Here is an 18,120-nt window from a genome sequence, read left to right as displayed (position 1 = left end):
AAAAAGGATATTATAGAATGGAGACAATGTTTGGCATTTCAGGCTCCAATCTATGCAGAAACTATTCAGTCTCTGTTTTAAAGGTATCGGGATCAGGATATACAGGAAACTAATTAAATGCATGAATACGTCTAAAACATATCAATTTGAGAAAATGTATTTATTAATTACGTTTTAAAACAGTTTGGAAAACAGTATCTTTATATAAAATTAAATAAATAGGGTATACAAATGGCCATACTCCTGTTGACAAGCAACAAGTCTTCAAATGCCAGCAACAATTGACAATTGAGGGTTTTAGTTAGCCAGCATTATTCAACGGAATCTCTAAATTGAACAATATGAACGACTATTCTCTTTCGTTTTTTTGTGTGACCCATTTCGCTAAAACATTTTTTTTTGTTTGACCATTTTCGCTCAAACCTTTTTTACGCACAACGCAATAAAAGCATGTATTTAGAATAAGCCAGTCAATTAGAAAATAGATTCATTAATCGGATGAAATTATGTGGGAATGGCTTAATGTTCTATATAGATATTAATATTCGAAGGAAGATCAAAAACGAGAAATATAGAACTTGAATTCGTCAGTATATTTACGGTATATTTTCTAAATGAGATGGTGTGTTTCGGTATATTTCCAAGGGTCGGACGGTATATTTGATCGATAAGTCCACTAGTCACACGAGCGCGAAAAATTTACATATGTCTGATCAGCAAAAAAAGAATAATGATCGAATTGCAAACAAAAGGGCACTTGATATAACTGAAGAAAATCATAGGGATGCTGGCAATAGCAAACGCTTTTGCAGCGAGAGCCTCTTTTGGCCAGACAGTGACGAGGAGAGTTTCTTCTCTAATGCAAAGCTTGAGGATCTTCTTAGCGGCCGAAATGAGGAGCTCTTCGGAACACAGGCGCAGACGAGCAACAAACCAACGGAGTTGCAACGGAGTGAATCGGACGATGGCCTTTTTGCTGATGTATCATTTCCCAGCACCCAGAGACCCCAGCAAGAGCAAGGACACGAATGCAATGCTGCATCTAAAGAAAACCAGATTGATCTGGCGATAGAGGAGGATGCCGGCAGCGTGTTCAAGCAGATCAATCTGCTTGATCTAAGCATTGCTGAAATGGAGGATATATTCCACGGTGCCGAAGACTTCAGTGAACCAATTGCTCAGAATACACAACTTTTCCTCGATGCAGTCGCATTCAAAGTGCCCAACCCCAAGACACCAGTGAAACCAGAGAAATCGTTGCCTCCGGCCAGCGACGAGTCCATGTCCACCATTGAGGGTATAGTGCATGGCACGCAATACGCGACCTGTGAGGAGCTTAAGAACCAATCAATACTCGACCCAATCAATTGGGAGACTCAAGCCTTTGCCGACTTTGAAGCGAAGAGCCTTTCCGAACACGACTTTCCCAGCAAGGGCGACTTCTATGGACTGCCGGATAAGGTCAAGAAAATGATACTGGAACACAAGGGCATCAAGAGCCTGTATGGTATGGAATTTTGTATTAACAAGGTCCCAAACCGATACCATCACATATTTTGGTTTACTTTACAGAATGGCAGGACGAATGCCTAAATTTACCGGCAATACGGCAGCGAAAGAATCTAATCTACGCCCTTCCCACCAGCGGGGGAAAAACCCTAGTCGCGGAGATTCTCATGCTGCGCGAACTGCTGTGTCAGGAGCGCAATGTGTTGTTCATATTGCCATATGTTTCGATTGTCCAGGAGAAGGTCAGCGCCATGTCGCCGTTTGCCATTGACTTGGATTTTATTGTCGATGAATATACGGCTGGCAAGGGAAAATGCCCGCCAGAGCCTCGTCGCAAGAGGCGGAGCTTGTTTATTGCCTCCATCGAAAAAGGAGCCGTGCTGATGGACAGCTTGATAGATGTCCAACGTCCCCATGAAATAGGCCTGGTGGTGGTCGATGAGCTTCATTTGATTGGCGAACGCGGACGCGGTGCCACCCTTGAGGCGTTTCTCACCAAAGTAATGTTTTTGAATGGTAGGTGGCATGGGTTTATGAGCCGTAATTTATGTACAAGCTTCCACTGGGACTTTCCTTAGCAAATATTCAAATTGTGGGCATGAGTGCAACGATAGGAAACCTAAGCGAGATTTCGGCCTTTCTCAATGCCGATGTCTATACGCGCGGCTTTCGCCCCGTGGAACTGAAAGAGTACATCAAATGTGGCTCCGATTTGTTGGAGATCAACTCGGCTGGCCATACCCTCGAAGAAATATTTGTCCCTAATCGCACGCTCGACTTTAATGTGAGTAAAGTTAACCAAAAATGTAACAGCTCTAATATATTTTCTCTCTACAGTACAGCGAAGCTGTGAAGCGTGCGGATCCTGATCATTTGGCTGGCCTGATCAGCGAGTGTGCCCCAGAGCATTGCTGTCTGGTGTTCTGCCCCAGCCGCAAGAACTGCGAGAATGTGGCCCTGCTGCTGAGTCGCATTGTGCCCAAGCAGAAGTTCTTCGAGCATCGCCGCAGCGAGAAGGCTGATCTCATGGATGCCTTGGACAAGATTTGCGGCGTTCTTAGCCCTGTTCTGGCCAAAACTCTGCCCTACGGCATTGCCTATCATCACTCAGGCTTAACCACCGACGAGCGCAGGTATATAGAGACTGCCTATCGCTTTGGCGTCGTCACCGTCATCTGCTGTACCTCCACCCTGGCTGCGGGTGTGAATCTGCCAGCCAAGCGTGTCATCATCCGCGCTCCCTACGTGGGCCAGGAATTCATGACTCTGTGCAAGTACAAGCAAATGGTAGGACGAGCCGGACGTGCTGGCTTGGGCGAGGCGGGCGAGAGTATTTTGATTGCCCAGAGCAAGGACAATCTGCAGGTTGGCCAAATGCTCTTTTCACCAATGGACAAGGCGCTCAGTTCGTTGTATCAGCAGGAGGCCGTGGGACTGCAGGCAAGTATATAATAAAATGAATTCTAAGGCGTAATGGCTTCCTTCAAACATGCATATACTCATGATTATTAATGTCACCTTTCTAGTCGCTTATTTTGAGCGTGATTGGCCTTAATCTTGCCGAATGCCGTCGCGATTTGAATCGCCTGGTGAACAGCACTCTCCTTGCGGTGCAGGCTAATGCCCTGGAGGTGGCCGTGGACGAGCTGGTTCTCCGCATACTCCGCGAAATGTTCAAGAACAAAGTGCTGCAGCTGACAGAGTCGCCTGCAGCCAAGCTAAAGATGAACTGTACGGATATTATTACCACACAGGATGTGAACCAAAGCACTCGTCCCGCTGGCGATCGCCGCCTATTCATTGGCCAGTCCACGCGCTTTAAGTTGACCAATATTGGACGGGCTGCCTTCAAGGCGGGCATTGACTACAAGCGGGCCAGCGCCATTCACCGCGAACTGAAGCAGGCCCAGAAGCAGCTGATTCTCAACAGCTACTCGCATCTCCTGTATCTGGTGGTGTGCTTCAACTCGAATGAGCGAGGTGATGAGCTGTTCCCCGCCGATGCCAGCATTCTGTTCAACGTCTACTCCGCGCTGCGCACCGAATCGCAGGCGCTGTTCAAGCAGCTCGGCTTCACCGAGGCCCATGCGGCCAGGCTCTTCAAGACGCAGTCGGTGCAGGGTCCCATGGCCCAGCAACTGAATCGCCTCTACAAAGTGCTTATCCTGTCGGATATTCTGGATCTCTTGCCGCTGCCGACAGTCTCTTGCAAATACAACGTGGAGCGTGGCACTCTGCAGCACCTCATCAGCCAGTCGATTGCTGCCTCCAGTGCCCTTGTCCGGCTGTGCGACGAAATGGAAGAGTTCTGGTGTTACAAGCCATTGTTCGAACGCGTCCTTCACAAAATGGATCGCTGCGGCACGGTAGAACTAGAGCCACTCATGGAGCTGCCTGGTGTTAAAATTGTAAGACCACCAGTGCGGTGCACCTTTGAAATATCTGACATTTCATTCGGTTTAATCTCTGCTTGATCTTTCAGAATCGCGCCAAGCAGCTATATGCAGCGGGCCTTAGAACCATCGAGGATATAGCCAAGATACGACCCATGACTTTAGTGCAAACTGTAGAGCATATGCCTTTGAGAGTGGCTACGGAAATCGTCTCCGCAGCAAAGGTTGTATGGGCTTTTTACCCATGTCACATCTCTTATTGATACTGTATTTGTTTTGCAGATCATTTTGATGAAAAAACTTGATCATTTGGAGGAGGAAACGGAGAATCTAAAGGTCTGCCTGCGCTCAAATGATTAGGAATAGGTTTAAGTGAGTGTTTTCCATTTGTGTTTTTATTATTTAGTTGTTAAGCACTCGGACTTAAGTTCTCTCTGGACAAAGCTTACAAATATTACAGAATTTAAATTAGGAATTTAAGTAAATTGCTTTTCTCACTAAATGTACATTAAGGACATCATTGGCCGCGCCGCTGTTCTGCTGGTCTTTCTTCCTGCTGCTGAATGCTGCTTGTCTCTTGTTGATGGGAGGCTGTTGAAGGATGTTAGGATACTGACAACAGATATAGAGTTAGACAGACAAATGCGCAAACGTGTTTTGTCCCGGCTACTATCACGACAATTGAGTATTATACAATGTATCATATAGGTATTATAAGTAAGGAGTTAAGTTCTTCTCTTAACCTTATGGGAATTACGAGTAGACTAAAGTAGGGGACACGAATCCTTCCACTCCTCTTCAATTGGGGTTGATTGGGGTCTCTTGGGTTCTCTTGGGTGCTCTTGGGTGCTCTTGGGGTTGGGGGAAACTTATTTACAGCTGAAGAAACTGCAAGCCAAAAAGGGAGATCATATTAGATGGGAATGGAACAAGAGGGATCCCGATCCTACTCACCTTATTACACACACACACACACACAGACCTCGTTCGTATCCCGCATTCAATAGGCAAAGTCATCGTAGAAATGCTGGGCAATCCGTCCGCCCATTTGATGGTGATGACTCACTCCTGGGCCGGCGCCTGGTCCAGCTCCTCCGGCGGCTGGTCCTCTGGGAGCAGCGTATTCGTGTCGATGTGGACGCGCGGCTTGCGACGGGACAATAGCCCGCCGGCGTATATCTGTCGATGAGAAATAGGAATCACTATGGTAGCTCGCTGGCTGCGATTGCGTTTGGGATTGAGCTGATGCGGATGCTGATGCTGAAGCGGATGTTGATGATTGCTGCGGATGATTCGGATGCTGATACTGTTGCTGATAGGCGAATGGATTGTAGGCGGATGAGGCGGAGCTGCCACCAGTAGGAGCTGCATAGGCACTGGCATAGGGACGACCCTGCGGCTGTTGCTGTTGCTGTGGCTGATACGGAAGCGGATGCGAATGCTGAATCTGAATCTGATGCTGTGGCAATGGCGAGAGCGGCTTAAGCGTGGGATCGAGCGCATCGTTCAGCGTGACATCGTAGTCGTTCTCGTAGAGCTCGTCGAGATTCAGTTTCGGCGGCTGTTGCTGCTGCTGCTGCTTGGGCGTGGCCGGCAGGGCGCTGCGAGGCGGCAGCGTGGTACGTGGCGGACTCGGAGACGGAGGCGCCCCCTCATCGTCGTCCTCCTCCTCCTCCTCCACCTCGTCTTCGCTGCTGTCGGGCCGTCCTCGCAGCAGCGGTGCCCCGTGCTCCAGCAAACGCACCCCCGAGATGGTCGAACCCATGTCGATGGGCGTGCTGTCTGTCGTCACTGGCGGCACTGGCTTCAGGGCCACGCCCACCGGCTGAAGGCCGCGCGGCAGATAGGGGCTTCCGCCCCGGGAGGGCAGGAAGGGTCGCTTGACCACACGTACCGAAGAGGGGCGCTGTGGTTTGCCAGGTGCCGTCCTTCCGCTTAGGGAATTTGCTCTCGTTCTGGGCGCAATCGCGGATGCGGGCGCCTCCTCCTCGCTGATGATGGGCTCAGCCGTGTCCTCCTCCTCGACGATGGGTTGCCGGGGTCGAGGCGCTATTGGCTTTCTTGTGGTCGTTGCCTTTGAGCGACTTCTCAGGATGCCACGTGCTGGAGCTGCTGTTGCCACTGGCGCAGGCGCTAGGCTCTCCTCGTAGTCCTCGTCATCGAAGTCCACATCGGGCGCTGGGGCGCGGGATCGGGGAGCCAGTGGACGCTTCCGCTTGCGCGGTGGCTCCGGCTGCTCGGCCGGCTCATCGTAATCCTCCTCGAGCGGCTTCTTGTCCGTCACGGGCTTCCGCAGCGTGGTTCGTGTGGGCTTTTGCTCGGCCCTGGGCGCTGCAGTGCGTCGTCGGGGAATGTTCCTGGCCGGCGGTGGCGGAGGTGGTTGCTCGTAGTCATCCTCCTGCGCCTGCTCCTGGGAGTAGTCCTCCTCCTCCTGCCCATTCCCAGACGGCGGCTGGGCGGTGGCCGTGTTTTTCTGCACCGGATAGGAGTACTTCTTTTTCTCGGTTATGGGCACTGGGCGGGCGATCTTCGGCGGAGCCCTGGGACGGGCATACACAGAGGCGGCTGCCGCTTTGGGAGTGATATATTCCGTGAGAGGTTTCGGTGTGGTCTTCACCTTCTGCGGCGTCTGCTCCTCGGCAGCCTCCTCCTGGTCCGTGCCCCCGTAGGGCTTCTCGTACTCATCGAGATCGTCGATGGCGGATGACGGCGTGGTACGCCTCTCGTTGCTGCGACGCCTGGCCAGAGGCCGGTCCTCATTGAAGCTGCGTCGCTCCTCCGCTCGACCGGGCTTTCGAGGCGGCGACACCTTCCTTCCAGCTGGTCCCGGCGTAGGTTTTCCTCTTCTGATTGCCGGCCGCTCCTCGTAGTCCTCGTCCAGGGACTCTTCCTCATCCCTGTACCGATTTCGGTTGCGTCTTGCCGGCTTTTCGGCCTCGACCCGCTTCTCCTCGTACTCGTCCTCGTAGTCCACCTCCACCTGGGGCTTGCGATGACGCGGTCTGGTCTTGTGCCTGCGCGTCGGTCGCTCGTAGTACTCGTCCTCGTACTGATCCTCCTCATCGTAGTAGTAGTCATCGATGGGTCTCCGGTTGTACGGCCGCCTCAGGGGTCGCTGTGGCCTCTGCAGACGACGACGCGGTGCTGCCGGTTGCGTGGGTGGCGGTGCAATGGTTGTGGTAGTCGTGGATGTGGTGGTGGTAGCCATATAGAGTGCATCGTTCCTGAAAATACATGAACATTTAGGATCGATTTTTTCTTCAACGTTCTATAAAGATATATGCTATGCATGCTTTACCTGTTCCAGTACTTTTGGGATCCCTCACAGTCCACATCGGAGGCAAAGTGACAGATGAATGTCCGCTGATCGAACGCCGTGAAATTGGCGCACAGAAAATCGTGCCGTATCCCGTAGACGCAATGATGGTAGATCTACAACGAGATGGTGTTGTCCAAGATGTTAGTAATGCCATTATTTGGCCATAACTAATCCCAATGTTTAGCGTTTAGCGTTTATCGCTTAGCGTCTGGCAAAACAAAATTCCGATTTTGAGGTCAAGATCGAAGCGTAAACGAGTTTTGGCGTCACGTAAACGTAAACCCGTCGTTGAACGTTGAAAAAGAGAAATTACTGGACATGCACATAGGGTTTTGTTTTTTTTTTTTAGTGGCTTTTGGCAGTGGAGGAAATCCTATTGTTTGTGTTACGGACAAGGTCACGTGTCCCGTGTCCCTTGTCCCCTGTCCTCTGTCCCATCTTGGCTCTCACCTGACATTTGTACTCAATGGAAGCATAGAAACCATCGTGGAGGCCCTCGCACTTGAAGTGAATCTCATCCATGGGCGGCACCGTCGAAAGGAAGGGATAAGTCGAAAGATTGTACCTGTGGAGGGGGTACATTCTGCATTCTCTTCGCTGGCCTTGCTCTAAATGCTTACCCATTCAATTCCCTGGGAAGATTCGGATCCCAGATGTAATCGATTTGTGGAATGCCCGTCAGTTTGGAGTTCTTTGTCGACGTACGAGTGTTATTGTCCGCCTGGAAGGGTAGAGTTTACACCATAAATACCCGCGTTAGCCATGGGAATAGTCTTCCCCAACTTCCTATCGCTCACCTTGGGAACGTCGCTGCTGCCGCCCTCGCCACTGGGCACCGGGGTGTCCTCCTCCTCGACGGGTGTGTCCTCTGTGGTTGTACTGGTGCTGGTGGTGGTGGTGCTGCTCGTGAAGGCGGGTGTCTTGGCAATGGAGACCTTTTTGAAGGGCAGGGCAGCCTCTGAGCAGGCCAGTAGGCTCAGCAGCAGCACTGAAAGGCGGAATCGAAATCGAAATAAATTCCACAGCTTAAAAGTTGCATAATCCCCAGGACAGGAACCCGTTCGAATAACGAATAACACGATTATATGGGTGTTTTTTACTCGGCTATCCTCTCACCTGTTGCTGTCATGAACAGCCAGCGCTTGGCGCTTTTCATCTTGAAGGTTTCGCTGATCTCTCGGGGATATACCACCACTTGTGTCTCAACTGAAATGAAGCGATAGTACCACACAAATATTACATAAGAATTTCAAAAATAACCATTAGCCATAGCCACCACACCCTCGAGGAAAGATTTATGTTCTAGACAAGTCGTTGAACGCTTAAAAAACACAAAAGAAACAAAGAATTGTCTGCTGGAGCTCTCTCCCCCGCTCCCCCGCCCCCCATTCGGCCTTAGGGCCCTAAGTTCTGCGCATTGATTGTGATTCCAGACACGTTCTCTGGATTAACGCTACTTTCTGCGGCTGTCAATCAAGTCGGTCGACGGCGGATTTTGAAGACGGCACAGAAATGCATTCTATCCAAAATTGGTTGTAGAAAGTGTTCTTTGCTTGGTTTTGGGGTTTCGAATTTTCTTTTCGACTCTACTTGCAAAAGGTTTTTGGAGAAGAAGTGAAAATGCTTGGAGGAAGGGGTTTCTTATGCACCAAAATGCTAAAGAAAGCTAATCATTAAATATTATTTTGATCATTTACTCCTTCATTTGTTAATTTAGACATTGTAAATGGTACATGGGACTGCTCCCAATTGTCTGAGACTTTATTCCAGAGAGGCAGACGCCCAAGCCAAACAAAAAGTGAAGAAGAGAATGCCCGATAGTGCAAAAACAAAATAAATAGTGTCAGATGTCTAGAGCTTATACACATATGTATGTACTATATATGGCTTACTGAATCTTCTATACGTACAATGATCCAATAGTCTCCCTTAACCACTAGTTACTTCAATGGTATATCTCTGTGGATTCTCCACCAAAATTCAGTCAATTTTGGGTAATTTATTCAAACTCTTGTCTTTATAAAGCAAGAAACAGAACCCTACCAGTGCATTCTATAGTTCACATAAGAATTTATTTGAAATTTAAGTTGAAAAGGAGATATACCTAGATAGATGATGAAAATTCAGCGTGAAACATCCAAAGATGGTTACTGGCGCATCTCAGGCAGAAACGCAGGCCATCTCTCGACTGAGGGGCCCTGCCGCATGACGCGTGACCACCCAAGCCATTCGCAGCCTCCAGGCGATTACTCATCTCATTCTTCGCTAAGTGTTCCATTAACTAAATACAACATATTATGTGCTTGGTGTGTAAACACACGCATTCATTGTGCACAAGTACTTCCAATCAGCTTCACTTTCCGATTTCCGTCTCAGGTGTCGGCTATCGGGTGTCGGGGGAGGGGCGGGGGTAATTGCATAATTAGCTTTGGCAGCAGCCTTCAATGTCACTTTGGCGGGGAACCTTACGTAAGGAGAGCGCCCCGTGCCCGTGCCCGTACCCGTACCCGTACTCGTTTGGTTTCGGGCGAAATTGAAAGGGTAGCAGCCACAGCAAATAAATAAGTACTGGCGACCGAGCGACCACATAATACAAACACAATGCATAACTATAACAAATTGAAAAGCGAACGAACAGCCAGCAATCACTTTCATTTCCAATGCGTTTTTTCGAGCGAACTCTTGGGGGCTTCGCTCCGTTTTCGTCCACACAAAAATTGAATGCAAAACGCTTGGCCCCGCCATCAAGCCACCACGCCACCACGCCACCCCACCAGAAGATCATCATTGGAGCATTGTAATTTGGCAGTCGATAAACAGACTTGAATGCACCTTTTGGCTGCCTTTGGAAATGGATTTATTATGCATTGTTTTTATGGGGTTTCCTTGAGCACTCAAGAGGACGTTCCTCCATCTCCGCCTCCGCCTCCGAATCCGAATCCGCCGCTCCTCGACTCCTCGACTCCCCGACTCCTCAGTTTATTCATGGCACAATTTTTGCTCAAATTTTATGCCTCATCGGAGGTCCAAAGATGTTGCCGCTCACACCCTGTTTTTGTGTCTGTTGTTGTTTAAACAAAATGTGTGTCGTGCATTTTAAGTGGAGATTTGATTGGATTTGATGTCTGTCCGTCCGTCAGTCGTCGGCTTGTGGCTTTTAGCTGGTTTGCACTTTTTGACATTTCGTCTCCCTGCGTGGGCTGTGACTCTGTTTGTTCAGATATACTATATATGTATGTACATATGTATCTCCGCCCTCTGACAAAATATGATAATGGTTGTGTGGGGCTCTATGGTTATTTGCTGAGATAACAATTTCAATGGAAATAAACGTCTACACGCCTGGAAATGCCAAAGGGCTCTCTGGCGCTCCTGCGAGTGCGCAATGCCAAGAATTGTACACGTTTGTCAGTATTCGTTTGAGTTAGTACCAGAGTTAGGAACCCAGCTTAGAGCTCTTTTCGAAGCCCAGTTGTGGTATACATTCTTTGATCATCTTTGACTGCAACTCCCTTGGAAAGGGAGCATTTGTATTTGACTAGATTTACCCACTTGCAAAGTTTATGAAGATTGGAATCTCGTGTTTCATTTAACACGAATAAACGTGAATGAAGTATGAAGAGATCCTGTACGTGTTCGTGTCGCGCGTCATGCGGCAGCGTCCCTCGGTCGGTTAAGTAGCGTTTCTGCCTCAGATTTGCGCTTAGCAATCCTCAGCTTGGTGGAGTACGGAATCTAATGATTCCTTTCTGTCAAAATATACTCTTAGACCTACTTTTAAGCCCTTTTAGGCCCCCACCTCATACCTCCTCCTCCTCCTCACTGAAAAGCTGCCATCAATCATTCTGGCGTCCGTTTTTGCCTTCTATGTACACTTGAAGCCGCCTCGTCTTGGCTCTAAGTTAAGGCCGGCCTTAGCCATTAGCTGTCTTCGTATATTAGTGATAAATCGCTTTCGCGCTAAACAAAGTATTATGTTTATGGCATGGCTTTTGTTCAGATTTAGTGCAGTGAATGGGCCCATAAATGAAATATTGATGTATTAATTTCTGTTGGCATCTAATCTTTTACAGCCCACAGATTCGAGATTCAGAGACTCACAGACTCCAAAAAGAGCAGACCGGAGAGCACGACAATAAATTGTCTGAGTCTCGATGAGCAGGTCCCACCCGTATTGTCTTGGCCAAGTTCAAATTCAAGGCTAAGCACGATGACAAATGCCGGTAAGTTTTTTTGTTCATTTTTTTTTTTGTTATTTCTGATTGGTATTGTTGGTGGTTTTGTGTTCGGAATTAATTGATGGATCATCTTGCAGTACAATGAACGGAAATATACTCCAATAAAATGTAGATCTATCTGGTTTAGAAATACCCAAGACCTAATAGTGCCATTTGAATTTCATATTTGTATTGTTTTATGGCCACCTCGTTGCTTGAAATGTTTTTTCTTGAAGTTTTGCAAATTTTCCCAACAAAGATTCAAGATTCTCTTCTAGAATTAGTTGCCTCGAAGGTTGTTTTCGGTTGTTTTTTGACTCCCACACCCCACACCCCGCACCACACACAAGATATACACAATGCACAATTTAATGAGTTTCTATATTTGTATTTGTATTTGTATTTGATTCTGGCACCAGGCATGTCCATGGCCAAAGGCAGCATCGCACCGTCTAGACCGTCTAGAGCCTCTCTACAAACTCTCGTTTTCATTTGCATCTAATTCTCATCTGAAATTTCTTCGACGTCAGCAACGGGTTTTGTGTTTCATGGGGGGGATTATTATAGCTCCAGTTGCTGCCCCAATCCGGTTGCACGATAGAAACAGAAGTCGTTGACAAGTTTTTTTGTTTTCCTTCAGTCCGCAATCATCTGTCTTTCCTCTGCCCCATTCCTCTTCTCTCTCTTCTTTTAGCCAGTTTTGCCAGCTGGCCAAGACAGGTCGCCATGTCGCTGGTTGTCATAGGAAATTAGCATCTTTATAAGCTGTTATGAGAGCCCGAGCCGAGCTTCGCTTCGCTTTTGGTACTTTCAAGGTCGCCTTTTCTGTGTGCACCACAGAGATCTCATCTCCATTCCCTGGCCCCTGACGGCACCTGATGGCACCTGATGGCGCCTGATGGCGCCTGATGGAATCGATGTTTTTTGTTTTATTCATCTCGGAAATTGTGTATTTTTGCATGGTTCAGTTGGCATTATATATCCCATAAATTTTGGAAGAAGCGGTTTCCTGTTTGAAGGCTTGAGCTCTTAATTGGGCAGAAAATTTGTTGGTTCACCAGACCATAACGCGTCTTGATTAGACTTAATATTAATTTGTCTAATTTGATTGCTAAAACATTTAAATTAAAGCATTTTGCCTTGGCAAAATATCATATTTATCTCAGTTCCAAGAACTAGTGGGGAATATCCATTCAAACCTGTGCTCTTGAATAGATTTTATGGATTCCTTCTAGAAAGAAACTCTACCTTGAAGGCTTAAGACAAGTAGGAAGATCGTTTTCGAATGTTTTGAAAAGGAAATGCATTTGAATGGGAAACTTGGAATATAAAAATAGTCATTCTAGTACCAGCTCCCAACTGCTTCCATCGGGACTCGGTACGCACAAGCGAATGCTGCTCGAGAATACCAATTGAGTCCATGTGAGTCTGACATCATTCTTTCGCCACAATTTGGGCTTTTAATATAGCCCCTTGGGGAAAATCATCCAATTAGACCCCATCTATCATCTAAATATTCAGGTTAACTCAAGCATAACTCAAGTGCCTACCAGCCGATTTGCTTTATGCATTTTCCCTGCAGCTGTTTGCATCTCGAACAGCATCTTCGTGTCGCTGACACACCGACGATGCGATGCGATGCGATGCCATGCCATGTGCCATGTGCCATGTGCGATGTGCGATGGCGGCAAGTGAAAACTAAGTTTCCTTTTTGCCGCCACATCCACATCCAAATCCAAGTCCAAATCCAAGTCCGAAACCGAATCCAAAATCAATTTGTGCTTGTTTTTTTCTGTCTCAAAGTTGCTGAAGCTGTTCCACAAATAAGTTTTAATCGCCCATTCCGGTTGTCCCCGATCCGATCCGATCCGATGCTGGGATGTGGATGTGGTGGGCTCTCTGCCTGACCCGCCGAAGAGGGTTCAGTTTCCCAAGAGAAAACCAAGAAACACTGTACGAGTACGAGTACGAGTACTCGTCAGCATACTGGATGCAATTAACAAAATATTAGTGCTATATTTTCGTAATTGTGAAAAAAGTACAAAGACCAAAGAAATGGAGAGTGAAAAGCGGCCAAATAAAATGCACAAAACGTCGTTTTTCAAGACGAGACGAGGCGGGACGATACGAGACGAGACGAGAGATGGATGAAAGTAAAATTTCAAAATTTCATTTGTTGCTGCTGCTTGCTGCTGCCTGCTGCTGCTGTTTGTTGCCTGTTGGTCGCTTGATGGTCGCGATGATGAAAGTAAAATCTTGGCTCAGTTTTGTTGGCCATATTCGTGGTGTTGCTGCTGCTGGTGCTGCTGTTGCTGCCTTGGTGTTTGGTGTTCGCTGAAGATGCGCAGTAAACAGCCAACAAACTGTAGCACGGGGCTAACAAAGAGGAGGGCCAGCCCCCAAGTGAGGGGGGCGGCTAACAATATACTACCTAGGTATTGTACAAGGCGCAAAGCAATAATTAGCAACGCCTGAGATCATTTTTGAGTTTGCAAAACGCTGGTTGTATATTTTGGCCATGAGAGATATGCTCGGATATGGTCGATCGAGGAGGAGGCTTTGTGCTTTGTGGAAAAGGTGTTGGCTCTACACGGAGGTGTTTGACTTATCTACTCGTAGGTATCTATAAATATTTTTAATCGTAGGTACATGTACATATCTGAGGAACGTACCCTTTTCTGGGTCTCCAAAAATATCTGCCAAAATAATCCACAGAAATCTTCAATGGTTTTTCCAGTTTTTCTCTTATTGATTTTTATTTGTTTTTTCTATAAATTTGATGTAAAGAAATTTATTCCCTAAATTAACAATAAATATTGCCACTGACGCAAAAACACAGATACAAATCCACACACACACACACACACACACACTAGCAATTTGTTCATTGCAATTTTCTTTGTTTTACATGTGTGTGTGTGTGTGTGTCTGCGTCTCTCCATCTGTGTTTGTGTCTTGTGGAAATTTTTATAGTTGTTTTTGCTCATTTTATAACTGATTTTGCATTAATTTCTTTTTAAAAATGATTAAGTTTTCGAATATGTTTTGTCGCTTGGCAGCACTTTTCCGCAGGAATTCATTGACTTTGCAGCACTTTTTCCGGCACTTGGCAAAACATTTTTTGAAGCCCGATATGCACTTAATATTCCATTGGAACTCTGATTTATTATGATTTTTATATAATTTGTACATCTCTCACTGCAGCACACACGGGCAAAAAAAAAAAACATAAGACACACACACAAATGGAAATAGATATGCACTCGGTATTTGCCACGCCCACTTACTTTATGCGAGAGGGGCTGTGTTCGCTGCCGTTCACCTGGCTGACCGCTTGCAGTCTGAAGTCTGAAGTTGCAGATCGTATTGGCCAACTCGCGAGGTTGGCACAAAAATGGGAATTCGGTTTTGCTTTTTGCTTTTTGCCTTTTGCCTTTGCTTTTTCTACCCCCGAAAGCTCTCTTCGTCGCTAATTTTGGTTCGTCTGCGGCCACCGCGCATGCGCATGCTCCACTCGAAACAGGTTTATTGCCGCTTCGACGGCATCGGCATCGGCATCGGCAGCGGCTTTGCGCTTTGCGCATGCTCTGCACGTTGTCACCGCAGAAGCAGCAGAAGAGAGCAGCAGAGCAGCAGAGCCGCAGAGCCGCAAAGCAGTAGAGCGCAAGCATAAGTCTCGCCTCTCTCTCGCTCTCGCTCTCTCACTTAAAGTTAGAGGTTGAGCTTTTCTTCGTGTCTTTGTATGTTGTGTCTTTGCTTCTCTTTGAGTTGGCTTTTAGGACTTTGCTTTTGTGACTTTGATGGCTTATGCTTGTATGATGATATTTGCTTTTGCACAGTAGCGTTTCTTCTGGAACTTTTGCAGAAGCACAGACCTTCTATACCTTTGATCCGTACTTTTGCTTCTGTGACTTTGCGTCTTTGCTTCTTTTGCTTTTCTGTGTGGCTTGTTGTGCCTTTTCCCTGTGACTTTGCTCTGCATTTGGAGCGGGCCTCGTGTGCGCCGCTGCTCGATAATCGTGCTTAACAGGTTTACTGATTAAGATTTTTTACCCAGACTCATTTTTCTTGCAAAATATGGTAAAAATGTAACAAAAATTAATGCCTGTCTTGTCCCCCCAAAGTGAGCAATTTGTGGCATAATTGTTACTATTGTTTTAAGGGAATTTTGATGGAAGGTTTTTTATACTTTTAAAATTATGTTAAAGGCATGGACACAATGAAATGCAATGAAATATTTCATTTAAAGAGAGACAAGGAACAATTGTGATGACAATGATTCCCTTTTGGATCTTTTTGTTCGCCCTGTTTATAAATTACTTAACAAATTGCTCATGATCTATTATCGATTACCAACTAATATGCATGATGTATTTGTACAAGTCTTCGAATGCCTTTGCCTCCGCCTTTCCTCTGACGCTGACCGCAATGACATAATGGGAAACAATAGCAAAAAGCCATCCAAAATGACGGTTACAGTTCAATTAATGAACCGAGTCTTGGCCCAAAACCCCGACACTAAGCCATCTGCCAAGGCATTAGTCACACACACACACACACAAGACCGAAAATAAACCAAAAATAATTTAAACGGCTCATGAATTATTGCGCATACGCCGCATGGTCCGCGGTCCGTGGTCCGCTCGAGTGGCTCGCTTCGTTTAGCAATTAAATGTTGGACGAGCAGACGCAGCCGTAGGCCATTTGGAGTGCAGTTTGGATTTCGATACGAATGCAAAATAATGCTAAGCATTAACGAGACTCTGTTCGCTCGGGGAATCAATCAGTCGATGGGGGGGATTATGGCATATATGTACGTATGTACATATCTCCGCCTCTGTCTCTCCATTGCGTCACAAAGTACTGCAGTGCACTACACTGCCACTGCACTGCCACTGCACTGCATCTGCATCTGCATCTGCGTTTCGTTCCGTGTGTGAAAGTTGAATTTGGAAAAACTAAACTCAATTCCAAAAGCAATCTCTACTCAAGCGGATTGAACTCAAGTCGGCGACTGTTTTTTTGTTTGTTTGGTATTCAAATTGGAACAGACCCAAAACCGCTTCTCGTACGAGTATCTGTAGCATGCGGAATGGAATTGTCGAGTGCTGCCCGCTGCGGCGTGTGCCTCCGATCTAGTTACACGTTCATCCATTCCACTTACACAGATACCCCATGCTCCATACTCCCTACTCCACTCCTCTATATACTGTATCTGGTCTCTCCCCATATCTGTATGAGAATGGGAGCACTGTGTGTGTGGGTCGCCGCTCGTCGGCTGTCGCTTGTTGCTTGTTGCTGAACGGTTTGTTGAACCGGTATTCCACATTAGTGGCAGTGGCAGTTGCAGGTAGCACACACTACCACTGGGTCTGCGTCTGCGTCTGCGACGGTGACTGCGACAGCGACAGCGACGGCGACGGCGACAACGTCAGCGTCAACGTGTTGTAACTTAACTTAACTTAACTGGTCGACAAAAAAAAAAAAACCACCAAACCAAGCAACCAACCAGCATTTCAACAACCTACTACTACCTCCTCTGCACCATTACAGATCGATCGTTCCACTAATGTTTCGCTGCTTTAGATAGTCCCCTGATAAAAAAGTAATTTTTGGGGGTAATTTTTATTATAATACTTGCCTCAAATGGTAGTCGGATTAGCTCTGGTCTGTGGAGATTTTATGTGGTGGCTAATGGAACTTTTACGAAGAAAAGTGTGGAGCCTGGAGCTCTGGGAGAAGCTAAAGATTTATGCTTCCGATTTGCACAGCCTTTAATGTAAGCTCTTCTGTCGTCTCCTGATGCCGTAAAATGTGCAGACAAATAATAACACTGTGCGACAGTGTTTTTGTATTTTGGACGAGAAAAAAATTAGGTATTGTATTGGGGGCCACTCATAAACAAATTTTGCGATATAACTACCTCAACAGCCGCGATCACTCACGGAACAGTTGATGGGTTGTTAAGAGAATTTTATAGGACTCTTCATTCTTTATTCGATACAATGGGTATACTAGAAAAGACATAGCGCCGGACTCCGTAGAGTCCGGTGGAGAATGGTGGCTCGTGTCTTTGTCTCAGAGACCGCTAAAGACGAGGCTCAGAAGATACAGGCCATATTGGAGGACGTCAAACCCCGTCGAAGAATAAGCTGTTCAGACCATCGGCCCCTTTATATTCTGTGCACAGCTGAGGGCTTGGCGAAGATGGAGAAAAAGTCTTTACTCTTTAAGGCAATGGCGCTCTCTGTCCTGTTCTTTACACCTAAGTAGAGGTACTGGCACATAAGGCATGCCCAAGCCACATCTCCAAAAGATCAGATAATACCAATTGTTATTTATATCAATTTTATGGGTCTTATAAGAGTACCGTTTGCGGTAGCACTCAGTGCTCAGCCACAAGTACTCCGTGGGTCTTCTACCTTTTGAACATTTCAAATTCAACAAAGGATCTCCAGCTCTGATGAATGTTGCTCACAAAGAACCCAAAGTACCCTCAAAAAAGTAAAAAATCTCAGTTTATTTTGCATTTAAATTAAGTGCACAAATACTCTGTTTTTTATTGGAATTTCTGGCGGTTCCGTGGTGACTGTTCTTTTGTTTTCGGTTCTTTCAACAATTGGCCCAAATTCGTGCCAGCCTCACCCTAAAATCTGTTTTGAGTCATTGTTAGTCTGTAATT

General features: G+C 46.7%; 3 protein-coding genes across 7 annotated transcripts in view; 2 read left to right on the top strand and 1 right to left on the bottom strand.

Annotated features, from left to right (window-relative positions):
* The first annotated feature begins 635 nt into the window (after positions 1-635).
* Positions 636-11,433, top strand: mus301 (mutagen-sensitive 301). Of its 2 annotated transcripts, XM_015186977.2 has the most exons (8): positions 636-1,507; positions 1,573-2,025; positions 2,088-2,293; positions 2,347-2,949; positions 3,036-3,917; positions 3,992-4,126; positions 4,185-4,274; positions 11,295-11,433. In XM_015186977.2, exons 1-7 carry the CDS (start codon positions 706-708, stop codon positions 4,260-4,262), a joined length of 3,159 nt encoding a protein of 1,052 aa, XP_015042463.2. In that variant the 5' UTR covers positions 636-705; the 3' UTR covers positions 4,263-4,274; positions 11,295-11,433. The 2 variants fall into 2 exon arrangements, with proteins under 2 accessions (XP_015042463.2, XP_001354267.3); XM_001354231.4 differs by lacking the exon at positions 11,295-11,433 and having other exon boundaries at positions 4,185-4,382.
* Positions 4,276-14,832, bottom strand: LOC4814077 (arginine-glutamic acid dipeptide repeats protein). Of its 4 annotated transcripts, XR_004469804.1 has the most exons (10): positions 14,726-14,820; positions 14,111-14,236; positions 8,338-8,427; positions 8,019-8,209; positions 7,842-7,942; positions 7,672-7,786; positions 7,201-7,334; positions 5,797-7,126; positions 4,857-5,081; positions 4,276-4,790 (listed from the first exon to the last, which is right to left on the bottom strand). XR_004469804.1 is itself a non-coding variant. In XM_033381962.1 (9 exons), exons 3-8 carry the CDS (start codon positions 8,375-8,377, stop codon positions 4,903-4,905), a joined length of 2,805 nt encoding a protein of 934 aa, XP_033237853.1. In that variant the 5' UTR covers positions 8,378-8,427; positions 14,111-14,236; positions 14,726-14,820; the 3' UTR covers positions 4,276-4,790; positions 4,857-4,902. The 4 variants fall into 4 exon arrangements, 3 of the variants coding, with proteins under 3 accessions (XP_033237853.1, XP_015042464.2, XP_001354268.3); XM_033381962.1 differs by having other exon boundaries at positions 4,857-7,126; XM_015186978.2 differs by having other exon boundaries at positions 4,857-7,126; positions 14,111-14,206; positions 14,726-14,808.
* The window catches only part of Gdap1 (ganglioside induced differentiation associated protein 1), a 70,966-nt gene continuing 64,188 nt past the window's right edge, over positions 11,343-18,120 (top strand). The window contains exon 1 of the mRNA XM_033381964.1: positions 11,343-11,444. Coding sequence (XP_033237855.1) covers positions 11,439-11,444 — 6 coding nt within the window. The 5' untranslated portion in view covers positions 11,343-11,438. The remainder of the gene's footprint in view (positions 11,445-18,120) is intronic.

This window comes from Drosophila pseudoobscura, chromosome X (assembly GCF_009870125.1).
Source record: "Drosophila pseudoobscura strain MV-25-SWS-2005 chromosome X, UCI_Dpse_MV25, whole genome shotgun sequence".
NCBI classification, from domain to species: domain Eukaryota; kingdom Metazoa; phylum Arthropoda; class Insecta; order Diptera; family Drosophilidae; genus Drosophila; species Drosophila pseudoobscura.
This window is presented reverse-complemented; position numbering and strand designations above follow the sequence as displayed.

Coding starts and splice junctions, on each gene's coding strand:
- mus301 (XM_015186977.2), top strand. CDS start 706: ATGTCTGATCAGCAAAAAAAGAATAATGATCGAATTGCAAACAAAAGG. Junction 1,508..1,572: donor GGGCATCAAGAGCCTGTATG/GTATGGAATTTT, acceptor TTTACTTTACAG/AATGGCAGGACGAATGCCTA. Junction 2,950..3,035: donor AGGAGGCCGTGGGACTGCAG/GCAAGTATATAA, acceptor TCACCTTTCTAG/TCGCTTATTTTGAGCGTGAT.
- LOC4814077 (XM_001354232.4), bottom strand. CDS start 8,377: ATGAAAAGCGCCAAGCGCTGGCTGTTCATGACAGCAACAG. Junction 7,335..7,671: donor CCATTGAGTACAAATGTCAG/GTGAGAGCCAAG, acceptor ATCTCGTTGTAG/ATCTACCATCATTGCGTCTA. Junction 7,127..7,200: donor TCCCAAAAGTACTGGAACAG/GTAAAGCATGCA, acceptor ATGTATTTTCAG/GAACGATGCACTCTATATGG.